Below are 19,588 nucleotides of genomic sequence, written 5' to 3'. Positions count from 1 at the left end.
GAAACCAGTCAACTAAAAGATCGGGGTGCTGATGAACAAAAGCTCGAACCCGAATAACTCATCAAAGACAATCTGGGGGAACCCCCAACACAAACTACGCAAGCTGGTGACCCAGATGGCCGGGCAAAAGTGGCAGGCTCGTTGGGAAGAGATGATGGCATCCATCAAGACTCCATGCCTGACTTATCATTGACTCCAAGCCGGGCTCCACCACAGTGCAAATCGCGCTGTTAATTGGTGGTTGCAAGTCGGATAGACGGCAGCATTACCTCACGGGGAAGTATTGCTGCATTCGGCGAACAGCGAACAAGACATGATGATCCATCAATTGGAAAGCATTGCCAATGAAGACAAGATAAACGGTCGGTTGCTCGCCGCAAACCTCCACCGAGCTCCAATGAATGATGCTCCTCCGGATCGACACCCCAGGTGCGGGGCGGCGTCTCAATGATTGCCGGCATCGAGGCGGCTGATGAGTATTAAGTATACCCACAATTACTATCTGAACCTGTTACGTATATAAGCTGACAGAAGGCACTCTTCTGCCGTTTAGCACGCATATCTTCCATCCTTGACACTAGGAACCCTCTCAATAGCACAGAATTTACAACGACCAAGAGAGAACACCCGGAAGAGCTCGACAAGAGTTCGGCAGTCCATGATGAACATGCCGACATCAATGCGCTTGCTCTTCTATCCTCGGATGTGATGTATGACGCTGGAAAGCTCAGGGACCTCATCCACAATCCCTACGCATTCGGTGCTGCGTTCTTGGCATCATTCGGTGGTTTTTCATTTGGCCACGGTAGGTCCTTTGTCCTACTCGGCTGATCCCATGACCTACTTACACTATGACTCGATCAACATCTTCTACATCAGGGAGTCATATCGATCATTCTCGTCATGTCCCAATTCCGACAACAATTCCCTGGAATGTCCTCGATTCATGCACACTATGGCTTCAATGTGGGACTCATGACTGGGATGCTTGAATTGGGGCCCTTCATCGGTTGTCTGTTCTTTCCTGCCGTCGCCGATCGGATATCTCGAAAATGGGGATTGGGCGTTCTGGCTCCCGTTTCTCCTCCAGATAATTCCGGCCCTTGTTGTGGGCATAGGCATCCATCTATTTCCCTTCTCGCCCGGCTGGCTGGCGATGAGAGGTCGGGATCAGGACTCCCTCAGCTGTTTGGCTAAATTGCGCAGACGGTCTGCGCAAGACGAGAAGGTGCAATTCGAATGGAAAGTTATCTTATCGGAGGTCCAATTCCAGCAGGCGCTCCTCGAAAGGGAGTATTCCGACTACGCTCGTCATTCGCTCCTTGTCGGCGTTAAACAGTGGGTCGATGTCTTTCGGCGGAGTTACCTCAGGAGGACTCTTGTTGCCTTGGCCATTCCATTATTCCAGCATGTATGTGATCCACTGATTGCAGTGATCCTTCCCCATTTTTTCAGCTCCTGACCGATATGGTTTTCGTGGATCAACGCTTTCGTGTATTATGCGCCCACATTCTTCGAAGCCCTGGGACAGAGAGACAATGATTCACTGATTCTGCCAGGAATAGTCAATGTCTGTCAATTCGTCGGAGGCGTTCCAATTATGCTGTATCTTGATCGGGTGGGGCGGCGTAAACTGGCCATCTACGGTGGGATAGCCATGGCAATCCCGCATCTCGTAATGGCGGGGTAAATGAACCAATTCAGTAGCGACTGGGCTACACATCAGGCAGTTGGGTGGTTCTGTGTGGCCCTGATTTGTAAGCTCTCACCCTCAAACGTTTCTGCGCAGTAATTACTGACACGGGTGACGGACCTATATGTGCTCTCTTACAGCATCTCGTACGGGCCATTGGCATGGGTCCTCCCTGCGGAGGTGTTTCCTAGCTCCAAACGTGCCAAGGGGGTTGGTGCAGCTACGGGGATGATTTGGTTGGCCAACTCCATTATCGGGGTTGTCGTGCCGGAGATGCTTCTTAAGCTCGAATGGGGGACGTATCTCTTCCTTGGAATTTTCTGTGGGGCTGCCGCCGTATTTTCATTCTTCTTCGTTTCAGAGACATCAAACAAGTCGTTAGCGCAAGGTGCCGCGGTATTCGGTGACGAACTCATTGATGAAAAGCGGAACCTGCAAAGCCGCATTGCCGGCGAGGTGTGGCATGGCTGTGGCAGTCATGCGGAGAAGGAAGCGCGGGTGTGAGCGGGGTTACCTCGCTGGGTGGTCGTCGGGGCCAATGTTTGCAAGAGCGAGTCGTCCCAGCGAACGGGGCACCCCCTTTAAAATCCGCGGATATTGTCCATTATAGTCCCCGCCACGTACTATCCCCACCTTTTTGATCATAGGATCACAATCGCATCGTTGAGAGGTGAGAGAAGCACTAAGCAGGAGTCATATCACCGCGTGCATCCGACCAGGTTTCCCTATCCCTGCAATTTGTGGAGAGGGACAAGTGGGGGACAAAACACATGGAGACCCACTGCTTATGGAGGAATGAGTAACAGCCCATCATGCCGTCCCTCGCATCCCCGCAATAATATGTTTTCCACCCATGTCACTGCAGGGCATCGTCAATCTTTTCCATTGGTAGTAGATTGGGCAGCGCTGGTGGGTCCGGGGTATCCCCGGAATTCGATGACGGCAGGAGGGATGCCGGGGTCCTCCCACATGGTTATGAGAAAAAGACATGGGGGTATCAACTATGGCGCGGAAAGCTTGGTAGCATTTCTAAGCAAGAGTGAGTTGAAACTGACAGAAAGAAAGATTGAAAGAAAGAAAAAAGAGAGAGGGAGAGAAGAGAAAGTGGACAAGGAAGAACAAGAACAAGAATGTCTGCCATGACCGCCACACTATTCCCTTTCTGGGACCCGCACGGGATAGAACAGCCTGAAGTGACACTCTTTCCCGATGCCTCATCTCCTTCCGGAAAAAGTGTGTCAGATGGACAACAGCAGCACCGTTTTCCAATGAGCTCTCCATGAAGGCTTATATCATGATTATGTGATTGCAGGAAGAAGCGAAGAGGTCTACCCATGCTGCATACTAGTATCCGTGATTGTATAAATCATACTCGATTCATGAAAGTGCGAATCATGGGACAGAAAAAATAAGCAGTTAAACTGCCAGAGAAAGGTCTAAGGACTTATTACAAATAGAACTTTGTAGGTATAGCTAAGCCAAGCTAGTTAGTGTCCATCTTCCGATGACTCATTTAGAGGAACACGTCACAATTTTCCCGATTCCAGCTGCATACAACGGAGCCAGGAAACATCCACATCTTGGTATAGCGATGATATTCCATCCGGTCCGGTGTACTCAACGAATTCTTTTTGGTTATCCTGACGGCATTCGTTGTAAATTCGGTAACAGGTTCTTCGTTGCGCGGTAAAGCGATGTGTGGTGTCCGTATTACAGATCGAGAAATCTGCGTTTGCAAATCTATAGGTATTGCAACGCGGTGAGATGGATGATGCTGCCCGGTGGTAGAAGTAATTGGGTAGACACCATTCGGCTGCATAGTTCGCTAACGCTTGCCCAGGGAGGTACCGTGTTTGAACATGTCCCCTCTTCTGATGTCTCTGGGGTCGGATGGTAGATATCGATACCGGACGCAAAGTGTTGGTCTTGCTGGCCGACAACAGTAGGTTCGGGCCAGTCGGTGCGAAACGTTGTGGTAGAGATAGAGTTCGTTGTTAATGATAGGCGGTTTGAAAAGGGTTCGTAGGGATTATAGGAATGAGCGTGGGGGAAGCCAATCAATATGGTCGGGATCCTGAGGAGGGCGACGATGAGGCAGGCCAATGTCAAGAGGGAACACTGGGATCGCTCCATGTCTGATCAAATGTCTCAACCTGTCGGATTCAAGCAGCGTCTGTTCAACAGTCTCATTGTCGGTAACAAGGTGAGTTTCCACTTCGGATGGAGGTATTGTAAGAAGTTCAGAAAGAAGGCGAACTGTCAAGATCACCATGCCTAGGCCAGTAAGGCGGCAACCGAAGGATGGTTCTACTGAAGCGGTGTTGACTGACATGATGATGGTGATGGTGATGGTAAAGGTGGTCGACGGGCTAAGGTCGTGTTGTTAGGCGAGGAGATGGAGTAGGAGGCAAAGGAAGAAGGAGCAAGCAAGAGAAAGAAGCTGTACAGTGAATGCGACGTCATAATGTCTATTCAATTACATAGACGGGTTTATTCAATGAAGGACCCTATACTAGTACACTGCTACTCCTACTACTAGTACCCTACTTTCTATGGCGCCTCTACCCGTCAATCCATGCTTACGATAGCGATCCTGCCCCTCCGCTACACCTGAGGTATAGGCCTTTAAGGGGCATACAACGTAATTTTTTGAAACCCTCTGCATCATTACTGAGGATGTGCTCTTCTTGACTACCCCGCTCGGTCACCTTCCAACCCGATCTAGGCGGGTGATGCCTCGAACGGACTTGATGCCATCACACACCATCCGATGCCACGCCCTCGTCTCGGGGTGCTTCATCCTCCACATATCGCTACGTTTTGTCTCCACAAGTGCCGATTTTCTGGGCCGATGAGAGAGTGGGAGCACTTCCAATTTTTGGTGCGGCATGAACCGTCATCTCTAGGCCAGCGACCCGATGAATAGGGCTCGTCGACTCTCTTCCGGGGCCCGATCGCATATAATAAGCGTTGAACCTAGATCATGATGCCCAGCAGCTGATTGGCTCTGAGTAAGAACAACAGGAGACCAAGCCCACTCGGACCTACCAGGCCTCATGGATGACGCCATGCCATATTCCTGCGGTCAGACGACCGGAAAGTATAATAGCCTAAGTGCCTAAGCCAAGCCGGAGGTTGTATGGAGAAAGAGAAATCTTGAGTCGCCTCATCCACCCGCAGCTCTGCACAGTACGCCCTCTCTTTCGCCGCGTACCCTAGCCGAGGCATGTTCTTACCTACATGACGACTCATACCCTGCATTTCCCCGGATTTCCTCCACTGCAGGTGGGGACTTGCTAGAAATTGTGGGCCTCCTACAGCGGCATTTCTATCCCTCTACGCTGCCGGAAGTGGAGGAGAAGCGACGGCTCGCCTAATGTTACCCCGAAAACGCCTCTATACTCCTCCTCTTCCCATTTGCACCTCGCATGACATGGTCTAATCACACACCACTTGTATCCGTTTCCCGATGTTTATCCGCTAGTCTGGAAATCCCGCAAGTACGGGCACCGCAACTACACATTCACAATGAAACATTCAATATCACCCATGCAAATGTGAGGGGAAAGTGGCATTTAAATACCACCATGTGGCCAGTGTGCAACATGACCTGGCAGCAGTCAAGACAGCATTCCCAAAATGCACAGCATCAGTGCACTTCTCAGCTTGCTTGGGAGCCTCGCGCTCTCCAGCGCTGCTCCGTCACAGAACATCACTAGCGACACTTACTTCTATGGACAGTCTCCCGCAGTCTATCCATCTCGTACGTGGTGATTCCCCTTGTCAGGCACAGCCTTTACTAACGCCTGACCAAAGCCGAGGGAACGGGTACTGGGTCGTGGGCTTCCGCTTATGAGAAGGCTAAGGCCTTCGTCGCTCAATTGACGGACGACGAAAAGGTCAACCTCACGGCAGGAGTAAGCTCCAAGACTGGCTGCTCGGGCTTTATTGCTGAGATCCCGCGCCTCAACTTTACTGGACTCTGTGTCAGCGACGCAAGCAATGGCCTGGTACGTATGGCCTTCATACATGACTGGATACGTCTAATTTTCGCAGCGGGGAACAGACTATGTCAACGGTTGGTCTAGCGGTATTCACGTCGGTGCCAGGTAACATTTATGTCAACGAACGTCTCTACTGTTTCTAAAACTAACATACTGATACAGTTGGAATCGAACCCTTGCCCGAGACAGGGCCAAGTACATGGGGCAAGAGTTTCACCGGAAAGGTGTGAACCTTCTTCTCGGTCCTGTTGTTGGCCCTCTTGGTCGGGTGGCAGAGGGCGGCCGCAACTGGGAAGGGTTCTCGAATGACCCCTACCTCACCGGAGCACTTGTATACGAAACAGTGCAGGGGGTACAGTCCTCCGGTGTCGGTGTCTCAACGAAGGTGAGAACTAGTCATTCATTGAGCGCCCACAGTATGGCTTATGGTTCGATAGCATTACATCGGCAACGAGCAAGAGACAAACCGAAACCCGGGAACGGTTAATGGTGTTGACGTGGCTGCCGTCTCGTCTAACATCGATGACAAGACAATCCACGAGCTCTACTTGTGGCCTTTCCAGGATGCCGTCCTGGCGGGAAGCGTTGCCATTATGTGCTCATATGAGCGGATCAACAACTCTTACGCTTGCCAGAACAGCAAAACACTTAACGGACTACTGAAGACAGAGCTGGGTTTCCAAGGTGAGATTTTCCAACATGGTCTTTATACAACGGTCTCTGAATATGCTAGGCTATGTGATCACCGATTGGGGAGCCCAGCATGGTGGAATTGCCTCGGCCAATGCTGGTTTGGACATGGTGATGCCTGAAACAACGCTCTGGGGGTCCAACCTCACCACCGCCATTTCCAACGGCACGATGGAGGCATCAAGACTGGACGATATGGCGACTAGGTGAGCTTCGTAGCTTACTTTCCCAGTACGGCTATGCTAATCGAATCAGGATTATCGCAACGTGGTATCAGTTGAACCAGGATACGGACTTTCCCACTCCTGGCGTTGGTATGCCAGCAACCGCCCAGTCGGAGCACCAGGCGGTTGTTGGAACGGCCCCCGACGAGAAGAGCACGCTTTTGGAGAGCGCAATTGAGGGGCACGTCTTGGTGAAGAATACCAATAACGCTCTCCCTCTTCAAACACCCCAGCTAGTGTCTGTCTTTGGCTATGATGCCAAGGTCATTGATTCTTTCGACCTTGCTTCTACTGTTTTGGGTAATAATGCTCTCTTCCAAAATTACACTCTCTGGGTGGGCGGTGGCTCAGGATCGAACTCACCGGCATATGTCATTGCGCCACTCAATGCCATTCAACAGCAGGCCTACGAGGACGGCACATCCGTGCTGTGGGACGTCAGTGCTCAAGATCCAGAGGTGGATCCCACTTCTGAGGCATGCCTCGTCTTCATCAACAGCTATGCCACAGAAGGATATGACCGCTCCGCATTGACGGACGACTACAGCGACACCCTGGTCACAAATGTGGCAAGCAAGTGTAACAACACCATTGTCGTCGTCCACAACGCTGGCATTCGCTTGGTATACAATTGGATTGATCATGAGAATGTCACTGCCGTCGTCTTGGCACACCTACCAGGTCAGGACACCGGCCATGCCTTGGTAGACATTCTCTACGGGCGGGCCAACCCCTCGGGCAAGCTTCCATACACCATCGCCAAGCAAGCCTCGGATTATGGCTCCTTGCTGCATCCATCGGAACCACAGACGCCGTATGGCCTATTTCCCCAGTCAGACTTCTCCGAGGGAGTTTATATCGACTACCGAGCATTTGACAAGGATAACATCACCCCACAATTCGAGTTCGGGTTTGGCCTTTCGTACACCACCTTTGATTACTCGGGGCTGAGCATCGAAAAGACCAACGAGACGACCTCCGAGTATCCACCGTCGGCCACTATTCAAGAAGGAGGAAACCCTCGACTGTGGGATGAGTTGGTCACAGTGACGGCCGAGGTGCAGAACAGTGGATCAGTTGACGGGGCGGAGGTGGCCCAGTTGTATGTGGGGATACCCAATGGACCGGTCCGTCAGCTGCGTGGGTTCGACAAGGTGCTTCTCTCCGCGGGCGAGACAGCCCAGGTGAGCTTCTCGCTGAATCGGCGCGACTTGAGCACTTGGAACGTGGAAGCGCAGCAGTGGCAACTGCAGTCGGGCACGTATCAAGTGTACGTGGGACGATCGAGCCGTGATTTGCCATTGACGGGGGAGTTCTCTATCTAAGATAACAAGGATAATCATGATTTAATGTTAGCACAAATGTGAGCAGCCCGCTCGGGCGATCTAATATACTGCTGCTTATGTGTCTTCTTCCTCGGGCGAAGCTTTCCTCGGATGATCAAGCGGGGGCTCCGGGTCATTCATCTGTTGCACATTGTCTCAGCGTACCACGAGCACTTGTAAACCGAGGGATATCATCCAATTGCCCTCTTGGTGCCCTGATAACCGCCACAAAGCCCCCCTGCCGTAAGTGTAACGTAGCGCGCATCCCGGAGCGGGGTTATCACCAGTAGAAAGTGCAGCGACTAGCCAGGGTCAGCATGCCGGCATAAATACGAATGGTCGAGATTCTTCTCCCCGACAGCTGCGGGGTTGTAGCCCGGAGGTTCATGGTTGCCCTGCTGACCCTATTTATAAATCCATTTCCCCTCTTTCTCCAAGGCCATGAGGAGATATCTCTATTATGCATCGCAACAATGCCTTCTGACGCCCACCAGGACTCAACCGCTATAGGCCCCGAAATCCCTAATGGCAACAGTCTGTCGTTGGATGTCCTCATTGTAGGAGCCGGGTTCAGCGGCATCTACTGTCTACATGAATTGAGAAAGCTGGGACTCAAGACTGTCATCTTCGACGCTGCCCCAGATCTCGGAGGCACATGGCAGTGGAATCGCTATCCCGGGGCTCGCGTGGACTCCGAAGTGCCCGAATATCAATTTTCTATCCCGGAAACATGGGTCAACTGGACCTGGTCCACCAACTATCCGGCCTACGACGAGATACGCCGGTATTTCGAGCACGTGGAGACCGTTCTCGAAATCAAAAAGGATTGCTTTTTCAATACGGTCGTAATATCGGCAGAATTCAATCCCACAGCTGGACGATGGAATATCACCACGGACGATGGTCGTCACGCATCCGCCAAATACTTCATTGTCGCGACCGGATTTGCCGCCAAGCGACACGTCCCTGAATGGCCAGGCATGGACTCCTTCCGTGGAGACACCCACCACTCTGCCTCCTGGCCTGAGGATGGAGTTGACTTCCAAGGCAAGCGATGCGCCGTAATAGGCACCGGCGCGTCCGGTGTCCAACTGACTCAAGCCTTGGGCCCCGTTGCCAGCTCCCTCAAGGTGTTCCAGCGCACACCCAACCTAGCCATCCCGATGCGCAAGCGACCTCTCACCGTCGAAGAGCAAGAGCGCCTCAAACCATTATACCCGGAGTTATTCCGACTAAGGGAAACATCGTTCGGTGGGTTCACCTACGACTTCATCGAACGAGGAGTCTTCGACGAGAACGAGAAAGAGCGCGAAGCATTCCTCGAGCATCTCTGGGAGAAAGGCGGATTCCGATACTGGGTCGGCTCCTACGGTGACTATCTCTTCGATGCCAAAGCCAGCAGGGTGATCTATGACTTTTGGGCACGCAAAGTGCGCGCTCGTATTGACGACCCGGTCAAACGCGACCTGTTAGCCCCGTTAGAGCCACCACACCCGTGGGGTGTCAAGCGACCGAGCCTGGAACTGGACTACTATGACCAATTTAATCGTCCGAATGTGGAGATCGTTGACGTGCGCAACAACCCCATTGATTCGTTCACCGAAAAGGGTATCCGTATGGCTGATGGCACGGAGCACGAGTTCGACGTGATCTGTGTCGCGACCGGGTTCGATGTCTCCACGGGTGGACTCACCAATTTGGGTCTGCGCAGTACGAAGGGCACGTATCTGAAAGATGAATGGGCAGCGACAGTACATACGTATCTGGGACTCACTATTCACGGGTACCCGAACCTGTTCTTTACATATGGACCGCAGGCAACGACGGCGTTGTCTAATGGACCGACCACAATCGAGCTCCAAGGGAGATGGATTGTTGATGCGATTCGTACGATGGAGCGGAAGGGTATTAAATCAGTGGAGCCGACTTTGTCGGCTATGCATAGCTGGAAGCATCGGATTGAGGAGCTGTCGAATTTGACGTTACTGCCTACGACGCGGTCGACGTATATGGGGGGTACGTTTCCGGGGAAGCCGTTTGAGCAGTTGAATTATACAGGCGGGATTCCGATGTACAAGGGGGAGATAAGAAGGGCGTTGCCGGGTTTTGAGGGATTTAAGGTTGTGATGCAATAGGGAATTCAGTGTGAATGAAGATGGCCAGTCAAATGGTTTATGATGATCGTCGTGTTGGATAGTAATTGCAGCTTCCGGATCTCCTTGAGACTTGTAGTGTCATTTCGTGAATCTGACCATTCCAAATTTAGTATTGAACTTTCTGGGTCACTATCTGTTATTCATCAACGGTCATCATCTTCACCGTTATGGCTTTCTATAAAGGGCCATCATCTTACGGATTTCTGCTTCTTTCCATATTCCACAATCTTCTATACCCTCTAAGGCAGGACATATAGAGACACTTCGATTATTGTCAAACCTCTGCCAAGCATATCAATTCAAATATATCGTCGCTACTCAAATGAAATACAGAGGTATGGCTAAAGAGATTTCCATAATGCTTTGAAGATTCACCTTGGTCCGCGGTCTAGAACAACATACCAGATGACCAAGTCCCAGCTATGCAGCCTTGGCCTTTGGTAGATGTATCGCCATAACAGAAAGCGCCTCCTTATATCAAGTTCCTTGGCGTTCAATTGACATTTGAGAGGTGGGTTTTGTTAAGCGAATGCACCTCCACCAGAACCACTGTATCCAGAGGTTGAATACCCTAGGGCAGAGACTATCGCAAAGCGAAGCCTGGATAAGACATATATGCCTCTTCTTTTCTTACCGGTTGACTCCAGTCTGTCCAATACTGAGCGGGATGAGCGACAAGGGCCAGCATGGGAGCTTGCGCCGCTAACAGACCCCAGACGAGGCTAGTTTTTTCCCTGACCCGGGAATCTTCAGCGCCGTTGGCCAACTCAAGGCGGATGCCCTGGTGCTCTTCGTTGGTGATCACAAGCAGTTGTCACCCCCAGTTTTTACCCGTCCTGGTGAGGTGGCGTGGGCCAAGTTACCCTTTGAGCGTCTGGTAGACGAGAAATACTACCAAACACTGCTGAATATATTCTATAGGTCTCATTGCATCATATACTATCGGACCTCAGAGACTTATTATAAGAGCAAAGTTCGATCTTTCAAGGGATAAGCCTACTATCAATGTTAAGGTAGGCCAGCAAAAACCCCTGCTGGTCAAAACAGGAACTCACATATAGGCTTTATCCGGCCTCTCTCACTTTCTCCATCTCAGGCATATCGAGGATAACACCAAGGAAAATCCCGCTGGATCATTGTCACCCGCGCGAAGCCGAGCTGGGGGTCACACTAGCGAAAGCCTTCATTGACAGAGGCTGTGTTATGATCCTGGGGCGACAATCAGATACTTTCGACCTTAAAGACCCCTGCTGGACTTATTTACGGATGGAGGCCGCGCTACAGCGATCGACGCCCCGCACAATTGAAAGAGCCGAGCATCTGGTCAGCACATCCGAGAATGATGATGCGAAAGACAGCATCCTGCTGAAGACACTGCCGGTACTGAGGTCATTCAGAGAGCGCCGAGGCAGACTAAAGAGGGTCATGAATTTTTTCGGGTGACGTTGCCTTGGTAGTGGCTCGTTTATTTTGTGTGTTGCTTGCTTTCCATATACGCACTTGCGGCGTCGCGCGCTACATAATTCACGCTGCGCTTTAATGCTAGTATTTGCTTCTCATCTACATTGGTAGCCGACGTAACCTACCCTTCGTTTTGCGCTACATTTTTGACAAAGCCTAAGATACGCTTGATAATGTCGTTATAATCATATACAAATATAATCAACGTTTTCCATTCTCCGTTAGATCCTAATTTTATGATGTAGTGGGAACAGTCATTCAACCTTTGCCGTTGGATCTGAACAGACTCCCAATTATTTCCGCTGAATCGCGTGTTCCAGCCTGAGGCAGAAGGGATGCTGCCTGGATGTAATGTAGCGAATCACAGCTCGGGCGCTATCAGATGGCGCGATCAGATTAGATAGGCCCCATCCCGATGATCACGAGGTCCCTGGCTTGAACTGTGTTCATGTATGTCCGACTGTCCCGTTTGGGAGTATTCCTCCGAGTTCATTTCGAGTTTCCGTGTAGATATTCGTTATTACAATTGAACATTGAGACTATGCTTCGCTAGTCAAGGCCCCGGGCTTTGCACCTGTACCATACATTCCATTTCTCAGGACCAGGTGGGTCTCAGACTTCGCCCCCGGCCGGACTCGGTCGGAGGGTGCGGGCGACTCGGTCACGCCCCACTCGCACTCAGCCATCTCCGAGCTTCGTGACTCTGCTTGTCTTTCCCCTCTTCAACCATCACTCACTCCATCTGGATCCTCGATGCCATGCTGTCCACCAGCTGGCTTTTCCTCCTAGTATACTTGGGGCTGGCCTGCGCCGGCCGGCCGCCAACCGACGAGGGATGCGTGACGGCGGTGTACACCGCCCTGGGTTATCTCTCTTTTTCCGGCGACCCGGCCCAAGGAGCCTGGGAGGCGCGCTGTCAGAACCGGCTGAAAGTGACTTCCACGTATGCCTCGGCGGATGTTTACTGTACGGAGGAGGAGCAAGCCGCGGGATTCGCTCAGTTGCAAGGCTACTGTTTGGAATATGGCAAGGTCGAATTGATGCCTCGGGAGCAGGTGGCCGAGAATCTCACCCACGATGCGCTCAGTCGCATGCCTGTCGTTGAATATGGGCAGATTCCAAAGTCTCAGCGCATCCCGACTGCAGTTCTCATCTCTCCGACATTCTATCGTCGGACTTTTGACACGATTGTATGTTCTTAGCGATAATTGCAATCACTCTTCTAACCATCATCTGCGCAGGATACTTGGCAATTCGAGGTTTGGTCGCATAATGCATTTGGGTAAGACAGCAATGCTCAGTCATGCGCAACAGTGAAACTGACCGAAATAGCTTATTAGGATATGCATTCTGGGTCCTCGTCCTCGCGGTTGGCATCTCCCATCGCCTCATGCGACACATCTTCCACGCGCTAGACATTCGGGCAGGGCAGTGGGCGCGATCCCGCATGAGATGGCTATGGATACCGCTAGATGGGACATATCACTGGTTGCAAACTCATCTAGTGGTACCGGCCCCATTGTCATCGCCACGGCGGAAGCTGCTTTGGTGGACGTTTCCTACACGCCTTGAAGCAGTGACCGTTTTGTTGTTCTGGGTATTGAGCGTTGTCGTCTGCACGTTGGAGTACCGGCCAGTTGAGGGAAATCTATAGTATGTTCCCCAAATTTTGTGCACGATGCAGCATAACTGATGGTATTCAGTTGGCCTTCCATACCAGATCAAATCATGCGCTATGCCGCTGACCGAACCGGTGTCTTGTCTTTCGCCAATCTCCCGCTGGTGTGGCTCTTTGCCGGACGCAACAATATTTTCATTTGGGCGACAGGATGGAGCTTTGGGACGTTTAATCTGTTTCATCGACATGTTGCGTGGATTGCTACTGTCCAGGCTGTGGCGCATACCCTCATCTACCTTGCTATCATGTACCAAAGTATGCTCCTCGCACTGATATAGCCCCAGGCATATTACTGACAATGTTACAGAAGGGAACGTAATCAGGAAGCTTCACAAGCCGTATCTGATCTGGGGAACACTGGTAAGGCTTCAGCCAAACAACTGCTTATTTCGACACTAACACATCACAGGCAACCGTCGTGATGGTCGCTATTCTTCCCTTTGCCGTGCAATGGTTTCGCCACCGGTTATACGAGACATTTTTACTGCTACACATCCTCTTCTCCATTGCTCTTCTATTCGGTTGCTTCTAGTCAGTGCCTCCTCACCTAACCTCATCACATCCACTAACCACCGTCCTAGCCACACAATTATCTTCGAAGGTCACGACTACTGGAACTACCTTTGGCCAGCAGTAGCCATCTGGATCGTCGACCGATCCCTGCGCCTAATCCGCCTCATCTACTGCAACATCCATGTGCGAGCCAACGCCGGAAAAGGCGTCCAGCACACGCGCAGCACAGCAACCTACGACCCATCATCCGACGTCATTCGTCTAGAAGTGACCCCGGGATCAGCTCACATCCGCCCCTCTCCGGGAGACTTCTACTATCTCTATCAGCCCTTCCGACTAACCGGTTGGGAAAGCCACCCATTCACCCTCGGCGCATGGTCTTACGACACTCATGAACACCAATCCGTCTCAACAAAAGACAACGAAGTAGACATAGACATCACTCAAGTGCCCCTCCTCTCCGACCCATCCTCACCAGGCACAACAACCCCCGACGAAACACAACTGAAGCACCCACAAAAGCACAGTCACAACCGCCATGTCCAGCAGCAAATCCCCAAATTCATCTTCTGGATCCGTCCGTACGACGGCTGGACCCGCTCCCTTCGCCAGCAATGCGTCAACTCCCCCGATTTAACCACCACCACAACCATCCTCCTCGAAGGGCCGTACGGCAACCACTTTCCACTGTGGAGCTACGAATCTGTCCTACTCATAGCGGGAGGAACTGGCATAGCAGCCGCGGTCCCGTATATCCAGGATCATATCGTGCGGTCATCTACCGAGTCAGAGCAGCTTCCTTCATTGGCTAGAAAAGACAGCAACATGACGCAGACGAAGGATATGCGTCTAGTTTGGGTAACCCGCCAAGCGGCATTTGCGCAGCAAGTCGCGGGCAGAGAATTAGCGCCTGCGTTAGCGAGGGATGATTTCCGGGCGGAGTTCTATTGCACTTCGTCCTCAACTCCCGCTCCCGCCAGGTCCGGCGACGACGACAAAAGTGATACAGATACAGATAGACGAAGTAGCCGCGACCATCTTTGGAAGGGAGACACTGGGAACATAAATTTTCTTCCCGGTCGGCCGAATCTGGAATCGCTCGTCCTCGATCACGCGCACGAAGCCCAACTCAGTGAATCATCTGCTGTGGTACTGGTATGTGGGCCTTCCGCGTTGGCGGATGAAGCGCGTGCGGCGGTGCATTTGGCGATGAGACGGGGGTATAGGCGTATACGCTATGTGGAAGAGTCGTTCAGTTGGTAGGTTAGTGTTCAGGATGAGGTTACGAGGTTATGACATTGTTGATATTTTTCATTGCAGTGGGGTGAAAATGTACATAGTTATGGGCTTATATATTTACAACATGGCGTTCATAGAATAAATACCAATTGATAGCTTAACTGTCAATGTATGGCATATCTATTTGACTCTCTAGATCTAGGCAAGTACTTGCTATAACCCATGACTGAAGAATAACCCAAACCCACATTCGAACGACAACACGACCAACTCTCAAACAAACAGACAGCATCCCTACCAACACGTCAACGTCACCTTCTCATCAACCCACCTCTCTCCACCCCCAACCACCACCTCCCGAAACACCCACTCGCCAACATCTGCCCTTGGAATCGTCCATCCCGCAGACGGCTTCTCCCTCTCCGTGCCCACACGAATCTTCTCAACCCCATACCCAGACCCCAGCATATGAGTTCCGGTCAACAAGCTCCCCGGCCTGACGATCACCACTCCCCGAAACAACTCCCTCGTCTCCCTCTCGGCCAACATCTCCTCCATGGCCCACTTATCCGCATGTGGCACATGCAGCAACCCATGATACACCCAGCGCAACAAGAACGGCACATCCATTTGCTTCTGGCTCGGATCGACGCCCATACCAGAGAGAATGGTGAGGAGTGGCCGATTTGTCAGGTTCGAATAGAGTAAAAACTCCGGATATGTGCTGTAGATATTCTGCAGGGCTGTGAGGAGCGCCCGTGTCGCCTCTTCGCAGATATGCGGCTGGTCGAATTCGAAGCTCCAGTCGCGGAGGTGCCCTGTGGCGCCAATGCCGGAGATAATTTGGGAGACTAGGGTTGGAGTAGAAGAAGATGGATGTAGGAGAAGTGTGTTCTTCACGGATTCTGGGTCGGTCGCATCGCCGGTGATTATACGGAGGCGGGTGTCCAGAGTCTCTTGGTTTATGTTTTGGGTGCGGAGGAGGGCTAAAAGCTTGGATGGCGTGCGGGCTAGTGCGACGGCGTCGTAGCCATTCTGTAGGGTGTGGGCGAGGCAGGCGTTGATACAGCCGCCTGTGGCGCCGAGGAAGGCGATGGTTGGTTTGGACATGATGTACACCTGAGGAATCAAGGTTTAACTTGATGGAGACTTAATGGAGAGAAAGAGCGAGAAAAATAAATGGTTGAGAGGTAACAGAGTTATTCGGATTTTGTCAAGGTCAGTCGAGGTGGTGGGTTTATATCTGCGGCGAAGGATCAGAAAGTCTCCGTCGCCAGACGGAACTGAAGAAGATGTGCTGGGATCATTATCCTCCAGCAGAGGGATCGATGACCGTGGGTGTAACCATCAACTTGGGGAGTAGTACGCTTGGATTTAAAGAGGTATCGCGTTTGCTGTAATGGAACAGTACAACGCTTCTGCGATTTGTGTGTTCTATGTTTTGTTTGTGATATTCTAGGTAGGGTTTGGCGGTGCATGTGAAGCCTTCTTGGTCCATCAACATAATTGAAGGTGTATAAGTGCACTTAGAGAGTGGAATCGTGCTCATTAAACTCTCAACACTCAAACTGCCCGACAATGTATTTGATATATTCAAAGTATGTCAATATATCCCCTCATGGCCGTGGTACTTGCGGATACTTTTGATTCGATGCCATGATGGGTTATGACTTGGAGGTGGAATTCGGAGTGTACTTAGTCGCTTGTTCTATTACCTATAGTACTTGCAGAGATTGAGAAAGTCTGTATGAGATAGCAGTATGAGAATTAGGGTTATATAAGTCACTCAGAGTATCTTAAAATATGACATAATTACATCTTTGTCTCCAATTGTAACCTGTATTCAGGAACTAAACATCCATGTCTTGTACAGTGTATATCGCCAGCACTAGCTCATACATATATTTCCGTTGGCTATGCAACGATATATTCCAAATACCATTTCTGCTGTTCTAGTCTTCGACCCCAGCTGACAGACTTCACCGTCGTAGAACGACTCGAACTGGTTCATTGAGATGTGAGCGTCTAGCTCCCCAGAGTACTACGCAACCCTAGACAGCGTATCAATAGGCACGGCTATCATTACAGCTAGCACACCAGGCAATTGATTACACAGATGCCTACTCAAATATGGAGTGCCGCCGTAATCAGTGACTGTCAGCTGCGTATAGCTCCTTTACACTGCTAAGGGTATACTCCGTATAGTACCCCTAGGCGGCAAAGTGGAGATGATGTTTGTAGTCTGCTGACTTTTTTCATGCACCCAAAGTGCTAGTCAGTCGATCTCGGAATTACTTCTGTGTTGTTGAGGAAAAGATGTTCCCCAGGTGGTCAGTGCTTGCTGTCGAGACAGACATGATTCTCCATGTTGCGGACTATCTTGGGACTGACTTGTGGACCCATAATCGAAGACTATTCTTGATTATCCATCACTTCAGAGAAGCTTTGTCCTGTCTTGTCTGGCTCCGTGGTGCTACCGTGCAGGGGCTGGAGATAAGTAAGTATATTCGATTGAATGAACTGACATGAACACTATGTATCAACCCGACGAGCATGCTTTTGATCGCAGATTTACCGGAAAATAGCAAGAATATTTTATTATTTATCCGAGTGCCACCTAATATCTGACTCGAACATATATTTTGAAACTTCTTGGCGATTTTCTGTGATATCAGATTCATTCGGTGGGTCACACATGAGATGTCATGAACTCAATTGTCTTTGACTTACTACCGATGCTGCATGCAGCCATGCACCCACAAGTTGTGTGAGGTTCGGAAAGACATTTGCCTCAAGTGATATGTCAGATATGTCCCCCTGAATATCATGCATCTTTGTGGGGATTTGCCCGAACACAGCTCACTAATTCCGAAATGTATGCAGACGTTGCATAAGCGATTCATGCAGGAGTAAGTACGTTGGCGAGGACTTCACTACACATATTCTGGATATCACTTGGATAATCCTTTATGGTCTCTCTGCCGAGAGGCCTTCAGCACTGTAGATTGCACACTGCCACCACCAAGACTATCCTCATGCAAGGAGTTGGTCTGATTTCTAGACAAGAGTTTGTTGAATCCTAATCAGCGATTGAAAGCTTCATCATCGCGGAAAATTTCAGATGCCCGTAATATTCATAAGGACTAATGGGCATCCAGGTGCAGTCCAACAACTATAAGAAGGCATCTCGCAGCCATCTCTCCAACCCATTCACAGCACAATCCGAGCTTTTCTCTTGTCTCTCTCACACATCACTCAAACAATCTATAACTCTTCTTTCTGTCTATCCAACAGTAATCATCATGAAGTTCTTCGCAGTTGTCACCCTCGTCGCGGCCACCGCTATGGCCGGTGCTGTCCCTCGAAGCTACCAGTGGATCAGCCACAACGACCGCTCAGAATCAGGTCTCAGCAGCTCTCATGCTCAGAATACCTGTGGAACGAACAATGTAAAGTGCTGCCAGGGTTTCAGTCCCGAGCATGGGCTGTCCCGCCAAGATGAGAGTCGCTTCCGGGCCGGATTGGGCGAGGGTGTACCCGGCGAACTGCAGGGCGGAAACAACTGTGGCCCTTGTAAGTTGATCGTCTTCAGGTGTTTGCTAAGTATGGAAGCTGATCAATTTGTCTAATAATAGGCGGCAACGAAGAAGGATCTCGGAGCGTTGCATGCTGCTCTGAAGGTGTGAGTGACATGGATTCCTAACCAGGTCAGATGAAAGATACTGACAATCACCTTGACACAGAGCAATAACCTCATCAGCCTCCCATGCATTGCCATTGGGCGCCTGATGTAATCACTCTTCGCTGCGCGAAGATTCCGGGGCCATTATATCAACATTGCCTCTCTCAGCTAATGCTGAATAATGTACAGTCGGATGATAGTATTGGGGTCAAAAGATGTTTTGTTGACATTTGCGTCATAATATTTGAGTGTTTTGGAGTTAGTTACTCTTCTTCATTGGCTCTTTCTTAGTCAGTTGTGGTGTACAGAATCTTCTTCGGTCACTGGGGAGTCCGTTTAGTTTATAGAAGCATGAATTGATCAAAACTCAGGAGTCGATATACCTTGTTTTGCTGATGTGGTTTGTTCGTCTGTATTGGATTGCTAGGCCGGGCTTATGGCTTCATAGTACTGGGAAAGTTGCGCAGAGACATGAGCAGGACATGTCCTTACGGAGTATGAGATCTTTATCATCAGACCGATTGGCCTAGTGGTTTTAGGGCGTCTGTCTTACATTATTGAAGCGCACAGAAGGTCCCCGGTTCGATCCCGGGATCGGTCATTGATTTTGTTTTTTACTCACATAACTTTTTGCTCTCATGCTTCTTTGATAGACTTTTATATTAATAGGTCTTTCATTTGCTTGTCAGGCTGGCATTATGGAGCTCTTGAGTAGTCTTCCCATGTAGTACCTTACATTGCATAGGCAATGCAATGAACCAACATGCCATCCCGTCATTGTAGTCCTCGCTGGAACTCTTCGGGTGTCGTTCCGGGCCAACAAACCTCGCCTATAATCAGTCCACTGCAATCAACTTACGCAAGTACGACGAATATGATGCGCACATTGCCTGAACCTCGACATGTTGAAATCCAGAACAGCA

At 50.5% G+C, this 19,588-nt stretch overlaps 7 protein-coding genes and 1 non-coding gene across 8 annotated transcripts; 6 read left to right on the top strand and 2 right to left on the bottom strand.

Moving 5' to 3' along the window:
* Positions 1 to 1,156: 1,156 nt before the first annotated feature.
* Positions 1,157 to 2,197, top strand: BO88DRAFT_456989 (uncharacterized protein; the record flags this gene model as incomplete). The annotated part of the gene is made up of 3 exons (XM_025710961.1): positions 1,157 to 1,411; positions 1,708 to 1,757; positions 1,834 to 2,197. The coding sequence occupies 3 exons, from the start codon at positions 1,157 to 1,159 to the stop codon at positions 2,195 to 2,197; spliced, it is 669 nt and encodes a 222-aa protein (XP_025559553.1).
* A 932-nt stretch (positions 2,198 to 3,129) lies between these two features.
* BO88DRAFT_407500 (uncharacterized protein) lies at positions 3,130 to 4,145 on the bottom strand. Its single transcript, XM_025707453.1, has one exon. The coding sequence runs from the start codon at positions 3,824 to 3,826 to the stop codon at positions 3,434 to 3,436; it is 393 nt and encodes a 130-aa protein (XP_025559552.1). The 5' UTR covers positions 3,827 to 4,145; the 3' UTR covers positions 3,130 to 3,433.
* Positions 4,146 to 4,873: 728 nt separating this feature from the next.
* Positions 4,874 to 7,979, top strand: BO88DRAFT_407499 (beta-glucosidase). The gene is made up of 7 exons (XM_025707451.1): positions 4,874 to 5,456; positions 5,510 to 5,703; positions 5,750 to 5,802; positions 5,860 to 6,082; positions 6,135 to 6,381; positions 6,431 to 6,593; positions 6,643 to 7,979. The coding sequence occupies exons 1-7, from the start codon at positions 5,333 to 5,335 to the stop codon at positions 7,934 to 7,936; spliced, it is 2,298 nt and encodes a 765-aa protein (XP_025559551.1). The 5' UTR covers positions 4,874 to 5,332; the 3' UTR covers positions 7,937 to 7,979.
* Positions 7,980 to 8,391: 412 nt separating this feature from the next.
* On the top strand, positions 8,392 to 10,150 carry BO88DRAFT_407498 (flavin-containing monooxygenase). The gene has a single exon (XM_025707450.1). The coding sequence runs from the start codon at positions 8,410 to 8,412 to the stop codon at positions 10,069 to 10,071; it is 1,662 nt and encodes a 553-aa protein (XP_025559550.1). The 5' UTR covers positions 8,392 to 8,409; the 3' UTR covers positions 10,072 to 10,150.
* A 2,130-nt stretch (positions 10,151 to 12,280) lies between these two features.
* On the top strand, positions 12,281 to 15,157 carry BO88DRAFT_372086 (ferric reductase family protein). The gene is made up of 7 exons (XM_025704224.1): positions 12,281 to 12,743; positions 12,795 to 12,835; positions 12,886 to 13,206; positions 13,257 to 13,486; positions 13,539 to 13,591; positions 13,641 to 13,762; positions 13,813 to 15,157. Exons 1-7 carry the CDS (start codon positions 12,312 to 12,314, stop codon positions 15,005 to 15,007), a joined length of 2,394 nt encoding a protein of 797 aa, XP_025559549.1. The 5' UTR covers positions 12,281 to 12,311; the 3' UTR covers positions 15,008 to 15,157.
* A 120-nt stretch (positions 15,158 to 15,277) lies between these two features.
* On the bottom strand, positions 15,278 to 16,093 carry BO88DRAFT_490557 (uncharacterized protein; the record flags this gene model as incomplete). Its single annotated transcript, XM_025712788.1, has 1 exon — positions 15,278 to 16,093. One exon carries the CDS (start codon positions 16,091 to 16,093, stop codon positions 15,278 to 15,280), a length of 816 nt encoding a protein of 271 aa, XP_025559548.1.
* Positions 16,094 to 18,285: 2,192 nt separating this feature from the next.
* Positions 18,286 to 18,777, top strand: BO88DRAFT_456984 (uncharacterized protein; the record flags this gene model as incomplete). Its single annotated transcript, XM_025710960.1, has 3 exons — positions 18,286 to 18,556; positions 18,619 to 18,665; positions 18,727 to 18,777. 3 exons carry the CDS (start codon positions 18,286 to 18,288, stop codon positions 18,775 to 18,777), a joined length of 369 nt encoding a protein of 122 aa, XP_025559547.1.
* Positions 18,778 to 19,180: 403 nt separating this feature from the next.
* BO88DRAFT_t225 lies at positions 19,181 to 19,266 on the top strand. Its single transcript has one exon. It is a non-coding gene; the product is annotated as a tRNA-Val (tRNA).
* Positions 19,267 to 19,588: the final 322 nt, after the last annotated feature.

This window comes from Aspergillus vadensis, assembly GCF_003184925.1.
Source record: "Aspergillus vadensis CBS 113365 unplaced genomic scaffold BO88scaffold_24, whole genome shotgun sequence".
NCBI classification, from domain to species: Eukaryota; Fungi; Ascomycota; class Eurotiomycetes; order Eurotiales; family Aspergillaceae; genus Aspergillus; species Aspergillus vadensis.
Note: the sequence above shows the minus strand (reverse complement) of the source record. Positions and strands in the feature narration are given on the sequence as shown.

Excerpts from the sequence above, each read along its gene's own strand:
- BO88DRAFT_407500 (XM_025707453.1), bottom strand. The coding sequence starts at position 3,826 with ATGGAGCGATCCCAGTGTTCCCTCTTGACATTGGCCTGCCTCATCGTC.
- BO88DRAFT_407499 (XM_025707451.1), top strand. The coding sequence starts at position 5,333 with ATGCACAGCATCAGTGCACTTCTCAGCTTGCTTGGGAGCCTCGCGCTC. Across the intron at positions 5,457-5,509 it reads TCCCGCAGTCTATCCATCTC|CCGAGGGAACGGGTACTGGG; the intron begins GTACGTGGTGAT and ends GCCTGACCAAAG. Across the intron at positions 6,594-6,642 it reads CTGGACGATATGGCGACTAG|GATTATCGCAACGTGGTATC; the intron begins GTGAGCTTCGTA and ends TAATCGAATCAG.
- BO88DRAFT_407498 (XM_025707450.1), top strand. The coding sequence starts at position 8,410 with ATGCCTTCTGACGCCCACCAGGACTCAACCGCTATAGGCCCCGAAATC.
- BO88DRAFT_372086 (XM_025704224.1), top strand. The coding sequence starts at position 12,312 with ATGCTGTCCACCAGCTGGCTTTTCCTCCTAGTATACTTGGGGCTGGCC. Across the intron at positions 13,207-13,256 it reads CCAGTTGAGGGAAATCTATA|TTGGCCTTCCATACCAGATC; the intron begins GTATGTTCCCCA and ends GATGGTATTCAG. Across the intron at positions 13,592-13,640 it reads ATCTGATCTGGGGAACACTG|GCAACCGTCGTGATGGTCGC; the intron begins GTAAGGCTTCAG and ends AACACATCACAG.